This window comes from Mercenaria mercenaria, chromosome 3, assembly GCF_021730395.1.
Source record: "Mercenaria mercenaria strain notata chromosome 3, MADL_Memer_1, whole genome shotgun sequence".
In the NCBI taxonomy this organism is placed as follows: Eukaryota; Metazoa; Mollusca; class Bivalvia; order Venerida; family Veneridae; genus Mercenaria; species Mercenaria mercenaria.
In genome coordinates, this window is record NC_069363.1 from 78,619,050 (window position 1) to 78,632,733 (window position 13,684).

General features: G+C 36.3%; 1 protein-coding gene across 2 annotated transcripts in view; it reads right to left on the reverse strand.

Moving 5' to 3' along the window:
* The window catches only part of LOC123546528 (ethanolaminephosphotransferase 1-like), a 31,728-nt gene that overhangs the window by 9,051 nt on the left and 8,993 nt on the right, over positions 1-13,684 (reverse strand). The window contains exons 5-9 of one of the 2 annotated variants that reach the window (XM_053539004.1): positions 7,708-7,813; positions 5,880-5,925; positions 4,913-5,093; positions 3,366-3,548; positions 2,475-2,583 (exon numbers count right to left, since the gene is read on the reverse strand). In XM_053539004.1, coding sequence (XP_053394979.1) covers positions 2,476-2,583; positions 3,366-3,548; positions 4,913-5,093; positions 5,880-5,925; positions 7,708-7,813 — 624 coding nt within the window. In that variant the 3' untranslated portion in view covers position 2,475. The remainder of the gene's footprint in view (positions 1-2,474; positions 2,584-3,365; positions 3,549-4,912; positions 5,094-5,879; positions 5,926-7,707; positions 7,814-13,684) is intronic. The other variant, XM_053539005.1, reaches the window with a different exon arrangement.

The following is a 13,684-nucleotide window of genomic DNA, read 5'->3' on the forward strand; positions in this document are numbered from 1 at the left end:
AATGTTCATTAAGGAAAAGTAAAATAACCTTTAAATTTTTATATAAATGTGTGAAAATCTTTACATTTGTGCAGGAATTATGCATGCCTGTGCCTTTACTGAAGCATATCTTCCATTCAAATATTTTTCAATACAAGTAAAAGGTATGTTTGATTCCACTCTGAAAATATTGATTTTTTGTATTTCCAGTATTTCACCGAGTAACAACAAATACAGGACAATACAGTCGAGACTGCCTTAACAACCCCCTGAATTTAGCGACTCCCTGTCATATGCGACCCTATTTTATGCTCCGGACACTATTTACTATTAAAATAGTCTGAATTAAGCAACCCCCTGCCTTACGCGACAAGCGACTGTGAAATTAGGCTTCAGAATCGATTATTAGACCGTTTTCAGCGACTTTGAGATGCTCCCTCGCAAGATTTTACACGACAGAGTTACAGTTCATTATCTCGCGTGAAGTTGTTTTAGGCGAGAACTTATTTGTTTACAAAAAATGGCCGATGAAAAACATGAAAAAAATAACTGTTTTGACATTAGAACAGCGTGTTAAGGCACTAGAATTGCTCGATTTGGAAAAACCAGAGTATAAAGTGGCTAAAGAATTCTGAGTCGGGGCATACAATAACAGTGTTCCCCGTGGATCAAAAAGAAGGCGATATTTAACAGAAAACGACAAAGTAAACATGGTTTTAAGATGCAGTCAATAAACGAATAAATATAACGGGACCATTAATACACAAAGAATAAATGAACATTAACCTCAGTGTGTAAATAGTTCATCTAATGGAACATTTATATTTTAAAATCCAAAATACTACTCGCACTCGCCTTTATTCTCTTGCTAGATCATGAGCTTTAATTTGTTTTATCAACGTCAAACGAAGTATGCAAACTATTTTAAATGTTACATTTTATCAAAATGTAAGTTGAGAAATAGTATTTAAACATTTTTACTCGTACCTTAAAAGAGGCCTATATATAAGTATCCAATATACATGAAAAATCAAGCAGATATCTGTATATATGAAACCAGCATCAGCCAGCTGAGTGAGACTGTTTTAAGAGACTCCCTGTCATATGTGACCTTTTTTACTGCTTCCGAAAGATGGTCTCTTAAAACAGTCTCGACTGTATATGATGGGACTGCAACAAAAACTTGAGCTTTCACTAAAGGTACTCCAAACCCTCAATAACAAGAGCTGTCGGAGGACAGCAACGCTCGACTATTCAACAGCCTTGTCAATTGAATGAATACAAGTTGAAAAAGGGGCATAATTTTGTAAAATGCAAAGTAGAGGTATTGAACCTCTGTACTGCATGTCATATCATGACAGTGAACAAGTGTGTGAAGTTTCAATCCTTTCCAATTTGTGGATACTGAGATACCAGCTTACATACAAAAACTTAACAAAAAAGTGCTAAGTCAAAGGGGCATAATTTTGTAAAAATGCCAAGTAGAGTTATGGGACCTTCACAGTGCATGTTAGATCATGACAGTGAACAAGTGTGTGAAGTTTCAATCCATTCCAATTAGTGGATACTGAGATATCAGATTACATACAAAAATTTAACCAAAAACTGCTAAGTCGAAAAAGGGCATAATTTTGAAAAAAAGGAGAGTAGAGTTATGGGACTTGCTTAGTGCATGTCAAATCATGATAGTGAACAAGTATGTGAAGTTTCAATCCATTCCCATTAGTAACTACTGAGATACCAGCTTACATACAAAACCTTAACCAAAAATTTCTAAGTCGAAAAAGGGGCATAATTTTGTAAAAAAGCAAAATAGAGTTATGGAACCTGTGCAATGTAGATCAGTTCATCACAGTGAATAAGTGTGTGAAGTTTCAATCCATTCCCACAAGTGGTTACTGAGTTACCAGCTTACATACAAAACCTTAACCAAAAATTTCTAAGTCGAAAAAGGGGCATAATTTTGTAAAAAAGCAAATAGAGTTATGGAACCTGTGCAATGTAAGTCAGTTTGTCACAGTCAATAAGTGTGTGAAGTTTCAATCCATTCCCACAAGTGGTTACTGAGATACCAGCTTACATACAAAACCTTAACCAAAATCGGGACGTGGACGCGGACGCAGACGCCGACGCCGACGCCGACGCATGGGCGAGTGCAATAGCTCACTATTCTATGAATAGTCGAGCTAAAAATCATGCTTGAAAAAATTGTTCTGGTAAAAAATTATACATTGGTTCAATGTATATGTTCAATTTTGAGACCGAAAATCTGAAAACTGCTGTATAGAGTGCCGGTTTCAGAAAGATTCATGGTTACATGCTTAAATCCAAGTCCAAAAAGGGAGGTAATCTACAAACAAAGGACTTTTTGTGCAATTTATCTTTTTCCCCTTCCTAAATAAATGGAAATTATGATGAATATGATGTTCTGTCCGATGATGAATTATATAAAATAAATTAATGTATGAAAAATATAATGTTCTAAATTTACATACATTACCCTAATCCAACAACTGAACATTCTGGTTCTGTATTTCCCTCAGCCAAGATATTAGTAGGTATCGTAAAAGCATTTACATTAAGGAAAGTGCATAACTCCCTTACCTAATTGCCAACATCCAATATATAAACAATACCATAATGATACACTTTTATATTCCATTATTTACAACAACACAGTCATTTAGCAGTTAAAAATTTCAACTTTTCTATCAACTTATCTACTATGTAGTAAAATATTGAAATTAAAATCTTTACCACATTTTTCAAGCAGTAAATCTACAGAAGAGCCTTCCTATATTTCTTGCATGCCAAACAGGATTTTCCTGTGTTTTTGCCGGAGCTATAAAAACTCCCTATATACCCCATGGTGTAAGATAAATCATAATTGAAAAGCATTAGCATAACTTTATTTTTTCTATTATCTGAAGAATATGGTATGCAAGAAAAAGAATCTGTCACTGGAAAAAATGCAGCTGGAAATATTGGGCTCTCAGGATAACTGTTTTGCAGTAACATAGCAGAGCCTCGTTACTGCCTAAATAGGTACCCTCAAGCCAGATATTTCAATCCGCACCTCCAACAAGTCTTTTAATATAATTCCAATATGAAAAATCATCTTGCTTTTCACTTAAACATGGAAATATCAACATTACACTAATATATTATTTAAAAGTGCTCAGAAATAGTGCTGCCATATTAAAGTTTGATCTACTGTTTCATATAAAAAAACCCATCTCAGAATCGAAATGATATGAGCCGTGCCATGAGAAAACCAACATAGTAGCTTTGTGACCAGCATGGATCCCTATTTCTATCCAATTTTTTACATAAAAGACATATTAAAATAGTTAAATCCTACAAATATTAAAACTTCAAGTACTTACAACACAGACTCCAAAGTGAATGTGAGAAACTGTAACAAAGATACAGTATGCTGTGAGAATGTAGAATTCAAGTACCCCAAGACTTAGAAAACACACAGTCATAACAATGGAAAACAATGGAACTAACAACCAGTTGACTAGCTCACATCTTGTGTTGCTCATCTGGGCTATAATTAGTCGACACTGAAATACAAAAGATAAATAATATGAGCCGTGCCATCAGAAAACCAACATAGTGGCTTTGCAACCAGCATGGATCCAGACCAGCCTGCACATCCGCGCAGTCTGGTCAGGATCCATGCTGTTCGCTTTTAAAGCCTACTGCAATTAGAGAAACCGTTAGCGAACAGCATGGATTCTGACCAGACTGCGCGGATGCGCAGGCTGGTCTGGATCCATGCTGGTCGCAAAGCCACTATGTTGGTTTTCCCATGGCACAGCTCATATTAAAGAACCTACAAATTCAAGGTATCAATCAACCATAGATATATCTTTCTCAAGAAATACCCTCATTATTCCCGACTGCATTTTCATCAATAGTTAATATTTCTTTGTTTGTTAAGTTTAAATAAAATCTGAAAAGTAGATCCCTTGGAAGCACCGAGAACAAGGTAAACAGTGAAAATTGCAAACTCAGTTTGATTGAGTCTGTTCATGAGCAGTTGTAATGGACAGTAAAGTCACACTGTAACACAACTTAAGTCATATGGCAGTCTTCCAGCTTTTAATGGTAGATAAAGTTCTAATGTACACATCCAGGACTCACTTTAGGCCTAGGCAGGCATCTGGGTAGACATGGCAACCAGAGTAGGGTTCAATTCCACCAAGTTGCGAAGCAAATGATTTCATGTAAGGAAACACTACCACTCAGCCATTGAAGCTAGGCAGAGCAAGTCCATCGTATGTTTCAGCCTTGATGGGAAGGAAGACATTCAGCTGGGTATTGACTCTAACCACATAAATTAGACCAGTCTGCACAAGTACACTGAGGACTAGTTCATGGTACAGGGACTCCAAAGTAATTGTGACACGGATGCAATTCATTCCTTGTTTAAACCAGGATCAAATTTTACAGATATATACCATATATATAAGACCAGAAACCAGAACAATGTGCTTGCCACAAAAAAATTTTACAGCTTCATTTCAGAATTCTGTTTCAGTTCTTTACTTCATATCTCATCATATAAATTATAAGAATATTTTCTTCTTCCTTAGCATACAGCTATGTTGAAAATGTTTCAGTTGTTTACTTAAAGGTATATTTGAGAATATTTTCTTTATCAATAAAATAACTTTAGGCTTTGTCTGAGAATATTGTTTCCGTTATTTACTTGAAGCTACAGTCAAATTTAGTTTGCATAATTCGTGCAACGCCCTTCGTTCGAACTCATCGTCAGGTCCCGGCAAAGTCCCTGTATAATGTATATTGTTTGATTGTTCGAACTACTGATTACTGGAACATTTTTTCCAGTCCCGTCGAGCTCGAGCGAACGAAGTTTGACTGTATATCTGAAAATTCTTTCTTCTTCTACAGAATAACTTACAGCTATATTTGAGAATACTGTTCCAGTAGTGCAGTAAAATATTCTAGGATGCCTTTGTATAATTTCATAGGATGAGAACTTTGCCCATGTTATCATTAGGACAAACAGTAATATAGTAGATACTAGCGGACGACAGGACTCGGAAAAACTCAGCATCTTTCCAGTCTTGTCTCTGTATCCTCTGTAAAAAATAAAACAAAATTATGCTTACACACTTACTGTTACTAATCCCACATATACTTTAAATCCAATACTGTTAAATCATGATTTTTTGTTTTAGTTTTTGCTGGGTTTAACTTCACACCAACATAATTACATGAATTTGTATACAATGTTGGTCAAAAGGTGACTTCCCAGCTTTCCACAATGGAGGAATACCTCAGGTGCCCCTCCATGCATTATTTCATCATCGGGGGGGCACCTGGGTAGAACCACCAACCTTCCGTAAGCCAGCTGGATGACTTCCTCACATGAAGAATTCTATGCCCCAAATGAGGTTCGAACCAACACTGGTGAGGGTCGAATGATTTGAAGTCAGCGTTAAATCATGAATATTTGTGGAGTACTTACTTTTGTGCATTTCATGGTGGGATCAATCCAGGAAATTAAATCCCAACAAATGCATATACCTTTCTTTCATTTTATTTTCACATTTTGTAAACCACAAATTCATGCCAGGATGAAACTTTTTTTTATGAAAAATTCATTCCCGTGAAATGAATTGATTTCACAATTTTGACGCTAAGTTTGTCCATTGCAATAGCATGTGTATTCTAGAATTCATACTTACCAACTCTTTCTGGCCATGCTTCAAAGTGAAATTTCTTATTAATACAAAACCATTATTTTTATATAATAAGTTTAAATCCTTACTAACAATATATAAAACTCATTAATTTTAACAACACTTTACTGAAAATTACAATAAACAACTAATATTGCATGATGTGAAAAGATATGAACTTACATATAAATATTCCAGACTGTTATAGGAATGGAAAACGCAAAACCAACTGAAATAGTAAAATAAATAAAAATACAATCATGAGGTATCTGTTCAAATAAAATTTATCAAAATCACCTTTCAGAGTATCATGTAGATTAGTTCAAGTAAATTCACATTTAGAAATTTATTCAGTTACTTTCAAACATAAAATTATACGAAAATAATTCAGCCAATGGAATCAAAGTGATGTCAAGTCTGTTCTTAAATGTAACTATTAGATGCTTTTGTAAAAAAGCGCATATCTCCCCCAATGCAAAGTCGTATAGGCAAGAAGTCAATAGGGGTCAGGAGCGAAAGCCAAAGAAACACTTATGGTTGGCTGCAATAGGGATCATCTACTTGGCATGTCCAGTCATCCCACTAAGTTTCAACACTCTGGGCCTAGTGGTTCTCAAGTCACTGTTCAGGCTCCTGTGACCCTGACCTCTGATCAAGTGACCTCAAAATAAATAGGGGTCATCTACTCTGCATGTCCAATCATCCTATTAAGTTTTAACATTCTAGGTCAAGTGGTTCTCAAGTTATTTTCTGGAAATGATTTTACATGACCAGGCCCCTGTTACCTTGACCTTTAATAGACTGACCCAAAAATCAATAGGGGTCATCTACTCTGTATGTTCAATCATCCTATGAAGTTTCAACATTCTGGGTCAAGTGGTTCTCAAGTTATTGATCGGAAATTTTCCATGTTCGGGCTCCTGTGACCTTGACCTTTAACAGAGTGACCCCAAAAACAATAGGGGTCATCTACTCTACATGACCAATCATCCTATGAAGTTTCAACATTCTGGGTCGAGTGGTTCTCAAGTTACTGACCAGAAACGGTTTTCCATGTTCAGCATGTTCAGGCCCCTGTCACCTTGACCATTTAATAAACTGACCCAAAAATTAATTGAGGTCATTTACTCTGCAAGTCCAATCATCCTATGAAGTTTTTAACATTCTGGGTCAAGTGGTTCTCAAGTTATTGATCGGAAACGGTTTTCCATGTTCAGGCCCCTGTGACCTTGACCTTTAACAGAGTGGCCCCAAAATCGATAGGGGTCATCTACTCTGCAGGACCAATCATCCTATTAAGTTTCAACATTCTGGGTCAAGTGCTTCTCAAGTTACTGACCAGAAACGGTTTTCCATGTTCAGGCCCCTGTGACCTTGACCTTTAACAGAGTGACCCCAAAATTGATAGGGGTCATCTACTCTGCATGACCAATCATCTTATTAAGTTTCAACATTCTGGGTCAAGTGGTACTCAAGTTATTGATCGGAAATGGTTTTCAATGTTCAGGCCAGTGTCCTTGACCTTTAACGGAGTGACCCCTAAAAACAATAGGGGTCATCTACTCTACATGACCAATCATCCTATGAAGTTTCAACATTCTGGGTCAAGTGGTTCTCTAGTTATTGATCGGAAATGGTTTCCAATGTTCAGGCCCCTGTGACCTTGACCTTTGATGGAGTGACCCCAAAAACAATAGGGGTCGTCTTCTCCAGCAGCCCTACAACCCTATGAAGTTTGTAAGTTCTAGATCAAATGGTTCTCCAGTTATTGATCAGAAATGAAGTGTGACGTATGTACGTACGGACAGACAGGGCAAAAACAATATGTCTCCCCCAGAAAGGGGGGGGGGAGGGGACGTAATTTATTTTCCACTAAAATGTCTTCACTGCATACATTAATCAAAATGGCAAGTATTTTAAATATTATACTTGACAAAACTGAGTTATAATGTTGAATAACTGTACAAAAATTGTAAAACAGATAAAAGACATCTTCGATAATAATACTTACTATACATAATAATTTCAAAATACTCTGAACCGGACATGCCAAACAACGTAAACTTCCAGAATTCATACCCAGTGAAAAATGTTAGTAAATAAACACTAGACATTGCCTGCAAATAGAACAAAATCAATTAAAACACTCTGTTCCATTATCTGGAAACAAGATTTTTAAAGAAAGTGGCCTATCACATGGATAGATACACTTAATTCAAACATGTTTTAAAGTCTAGTAAAGACATACTGTGAAATCATTTATTATATTCTAAATGAAATTTCATGGTTTTGGTGAAAATGGCTATTTCATTAGGATGTGAATTTGTGGATTTCCACTTTCAAACATCAAATGAACTGGATTTTCACTCATGGAATTAAATTTTACGGATCGACTCAACTAGTCCTGTAAGAATATTCATGATTTCACAGTATTCTTTTAACCCTTACCCTGCTAAACTTCTATAATGAACTAGTCCATCTTCCAATTTGGATAGTACTATTAACTGCTAAAAGGGGTACTTACCAAAAGGATACTGACTGAACAGTGCAGATCATGATCAGACTGCACTGATGTGCAGGCTGATCATGATTTGCACTGGTCGCAATGGTAGAAACAGCTGTGTCCAGCATGGTAAGGGTAAAAAGGCATACCTAGCTAAACAATGTAACAAGAGGGCCATGATGGCCCTATATCACTCACCTGAGTTTAATTGCTTGCTTGAACAAATTTCTTTGCTAAAGCTTCAAAAACAAAAAGAACTAGGTGAGAAGGTCATGGTAAAGATTCTTCAAGATGAGTACTGAAATCTATTAAAAATTATACAGGTGGTACAAATCTCTTTGCTGTAGCTTCAAAAACAAGAAAGTAGGTCACTAGGTCAGGGTTAATAATATTTAAGATGAGTATTGAAATCTGTATCAAAAGTTCTACATGTGGTCCAAATTTCCATGCTGTATCTTCAAAAACGAAAAAGTAGGACAGTAAGTCATGATTAAGACTATTCAAGATGAGTATTGAAATCTGTATCAAACATTATACATGTGGTACAAATCTTTTTGCTGTAGCTTCAAAAACAAGAAAGTAGGTCAGTAGGTCAGGGCTAAGAACATTAAAGATGAGTATAGAAATCTTTATCGAAAGTTACTGACGTGGTCCAAATTTCTATGCTGTTAAGATCGGTGTGCAAAACTGTATAAATTATGTCATCCAAATTTCAAGGTTGTATCTTAAAAAACAAACAAGGAGCTGCGTTCAATAAACGCTTGATGCCCCCAGTGGTATCCTTGTCGATACAAAGCAACCTAAGTCCAAAACAAGAGCACCGCCTTGCGGGTGCTGACGCTCATCTGATTTTTTTTGTATAATAGAAATATTGTCCTACCCATGATTTTCTAAGTCTAAAAAGGGCCATCACTCTTGCAAAAAGCAGGATAGAGTTATGTTTCTTGATGTACAGTGTCCACTTATGATGGTGAAAAACTGTTGCAAGTTTTAAAGCAATAGCTTTGATAGTTTATGAGAAAAGTTGACTTAAACATAATATTCAACCAAGAAAATGATTTTTCTAAGTCCAAAAAGGGCAATAATTATTGCAAAAAGCAGGATGGAGTTATGTTGCTTGCTGTACAGGGTCAGCTTATGATGGTGAACAAGAGTTGCAAGTTTTAAAGCAATAGCTTCGATAGTTTAAGAGAAAAAGTTGACCTAAACATAAAACTTAACCAAGAAATCTGATATTTTCTAAGTCCAAAAGGGGCCATAAATCTTGCAAAAAGCAGGATGGAGTTATGTTTCTTGCTGTACAGGGTCAGCTTATGATGGTGAACAAGTGTTGCAAGTTTTAAAGGAATAGCTTTGATAGTTTAGGATAAAAGCTGACCTAAACATAAAACTTAACTAAGAAAACTGATTTTCTAAGTCCAAAAGGGGCAATAATTCTTGCAAAAAGCAAGATGGAGTTATGTTTCTTGATGTACAGGGTCTGCTTATGATGGTGAACAAGTATTCCAAGTTTCAAAGCAATAGCTTTGATAGTTTAGGAGAAAAGTTGACCTAAACATAAAACTTAACCAAGAAATCTGATATTTTCTAAGTACAAAAGGGGCCATAAATCTTGCAAAAAGCAAGATGGAGTTATGTTTCTTGCTATACAGGGTCAGCTTATGATGGTGAACAAGTATTCCAAGTTTCAAAGCAATAGCTTTGATAGTTTAGGAGAAAAGCTGACCTAAACATAAAACTTAACCAGCCGACGCCGACGCCGACGCCGACGCCGACAACCGCTCAAGTGATGACAATAACTCATCATTTTTTTTCAAAAAATCAGATGAGCTAACGAGGTCAAGGCCAAGGTCAAACTAAGGTCAGGGGATGTTTGAAGATGAGGAATGGTCACAGGTTACATCTGTATTAGTATCAATTCATTCTTGTAAGCAGTATTGATGCTAGACGAAACGGTCCCATTTGGTTAACCAAGAGATGGCCCATATAAAGCAACCTAAGTCAAAAATGAGATCAAGGTCAAGGTCAAACTGAGGTCAGGTGATGTCTGAAGATGAGGAATGGTCACAGGTTACATCTGCATTAGTATCAAGTCATTCTAGTAAGGGTTATTGCTGCTTGACGAAATGGGACATTTGGTTAACCTCGTACAGACGGGCGGACGAACGGATGGACAGGACAATCAGTATATGCCTCCCTCATCAGTAGATGCCAGGGGCATAAAAAGTAGGTCAAGGTCACAGTCAAGTGACCCCTAATTACTTTGGGTCATCAAGTAATTATAATTGAACAGTATAGGAAATATGATCAGATAATTTTTGAAGTATTTTTTCCTATATAACTCATATACAAGTAACCCCCGGGGCGGGGCCTCTTTTCACCCCAGGTGCATGATTTGAACAAGCTTGTCAGAGAACCACTACACAATGATACATACCGAATATCAAAGGCTTAAGCCTTGAACTTTTAGACAAGAAGATTTTTGTTTTTCCTATATATGTTTATGTAAAACTTGGGAGCCCCTGGGTGGGGCCTCTTTTCACCTCAGGGACATTATTTGAATAATCTTGGTAAAGGACCACTAGGCAATGTTACATATCAAATATCAAAAGCCTAGGCCTTGCAGTTTCAGAAAAAAAGATTTTTAAAGTTTTTCCTATATAAGTCTATGTAAAACTTGATACCTCCGGGGCAGGGTCTCTTTTCACCATAGGGGCATAATTTGAACAATCTTAGTAGAGGACCATAAGGCAATGCTACATCTAAATATCAAAGGCCTAGGTCTTGTGGTTTCAGACAAGAAGATTTTTATAGTTTTTCCCATCATAAGTCTATATAAACCATGTGACTCCGGGGCGGGGCCATATTTGATCCTAGGGGGATAATTTGAACAATCTTGGTAGAAAACCACTATATGATGCTACATACTAAATATCAAAGCCCTAGGCCTTGTGGTTTTGGACAAGAAGATTTTTAAAGCTTTTCATTTCCGTTGCCATGGCAACCAGAGTTCTGTGTGGAATTCAATTCTTTGAACAATTTTAAAAGGGGACCATCCAAGGATCATTCCTGTGAAGTTTCATCAAAATTGAACTGGTGGTTTATGAGGAGATGTTGTTTAAAGGAAAGTGTGGACGGCCGGACACCGGATGGTGAGAGATCACAATAGCTTACCCTGAGCCCTTTGGCTCAGGTGAGATAAAAATCAGCATGGACTTCTACTACAACATCTAGTTTTGGCTGGAATCTTTTACAAGGAATTTTAGACTAACTGGAACATATGACTTCAATCAAAAGCAAGTTACCTGCATAATTAATGAAATCATTATTATTCGTGGGGGATTAATTTTTGTGGATTTCATGGTTCTGCCCAACCATGAAATTAAGTCCCAATGAACAAATTGTGCCCAAGATAATGTAAATTGTACTCAATGTCACCAAAAAAGAAGACACCATAGCTGTCCGATCTGGTCCGTAGTTGTGTGCATGCTGCAGTACTGACCTGCAGCTTTCAGGTAGTTTATGGAGGCTCCATCAATGATTAATAATAGGTATGTGTAAGAACAAAACCAACTATTTCATTTAGACATGTTCGTCAAAGTAAAAGTAGATACTAAAATTAGTAGTCTGATATAGCGTTATGTGACAGACCGCAATATGCTACCGCTTTATTTGCATTTATTTGGCCCCGCTCTGAAATGTTTATACTCTAGCCTTTATTTTTAATGACATGTAGTAAACTACTAGTACTTTGGGACTATCAAGTATTATAAATTAATTGCAAGATTTGCATCTGATTTCACATTAAAAGTTTCTTGGAGGGAAATGTGCGTATCTAATTTAATATAATTACATGTAGATCTATGAAGATATAAGCTGGTGGAATCGGACTGGGAAAATTGATATTTTGTAAGAAAAACAGCTAGAGAATGGCTAATTAAAAAATTTTCATATATAGTTTTATTTGATGAAAAACAAACAAACAGGCAAAATGAAACAGCCGTTCTGGCCAAAACCATGAAATTTTGTTCCTACGAAATTAAATGATTTCACAGTTACTGTATACAACGATCTTCTTTTAAATTAACCCTTATCTGGTGCAGGACACAACTGATTCTGCCTTTGCGACCAGTGTAGATCTTGATCAGCCTGCACATCCATGCAGCCTGATCAAGATCTGCACTGTTTGCCATTCAGTCAGTATCTTTTCGGTAAGCACCCCTTTTAACAGTCGATGGTACTGTCCAAATTGAACAAGAGCTGTCAGTTGACAGCGCGCTCGACTATTCTCAGTGCTTAATTGTATAATATAAGCTATGAGTAAAACTTTAACATTACAATAATCATATTCGAAGTCGAAAATAGGCCATAATTTAGTCAAAATGCTTGATAGAGTTGTCTGCTCCTGTTTACAGAATGGGGTCATGATGGTTAACAAGTATGCAAAATATGAAAGCAATATCTCTATGGACTCTGAAAATATTTGGGGTGGTACGCAAACTTTAACATTTATTCTAAGTTGAAAAGGGGCCATAATTCAATCAAAATGCTTGATAGAGTTGCCTCCTCCTTTTCACAGACTGGAGTCATGATGGTAAACAAGTATGCAAAATATGAAAGCAATATCTCAATGGACTTTGAAAATATTTGGGGTGGTACGCAGACTTTAACATTTATTCTAGGTCGAAAAGGGGCCATAATTCAGTCAAAATGCTTGATAGAGTTGCCTCCTCCTTTTCACAGACTGGGGTCATGATGGTAAACAAGTATGCAAAATATGAAAGCAATATGTCAATGGACTTTGAAAATATTTGGGGTGGTACACAAACTTTAACATTACAATAAGCATATTCTAAGTCGTAAAGGGGCTATTATTCAGTCAAAATGCTTGATAGAGTTGTCTGCTCTTGTTTACAGAATGGGGTCATGATGGTAAACAAGTATGCAAAATATGAAAGCAATATTTCAATGGACTTTGAAAATATTTGTGGTGGTCAGCTAAAAATGGACAAGTTCATTATAGAAATTTAGCAGGGTAAGGGTTAAAACATTTAGTGGCTTCATAATCTGATATAAGTTCATACTCTCCTGATCACAACATTTAACACAATGTTCAATTAAATCACTGTGAAACAATTTCTTCTATTTTTTTTTTTCAGTACCAGTGCAAAAGGGGGCAGGGCCAGTTAGGAGGGAATAACTGTGTTGCAACGTCTTTTAGAAATATCTTGAAAAAAAATCATCTTGTAATGAAAATACCTTTTGTCATTAATATGTTACTTTAAATGATGTAAAAGTATTGCTTTTTATTTAAAATGGTATGGCTTAAACATGTACTAACAGATTCTGTTAGAAAATAGAAAAAAAACAAGGAGCTGCGTTCAATAAACGCTTGATGCCCCTGGTGGAATCCTTGTCGATACAAAGCAACCTAAGTCCAAAACAAGGTCAAGTTCAAGGTTAAGTTCAAACTAAGGTCATGTGA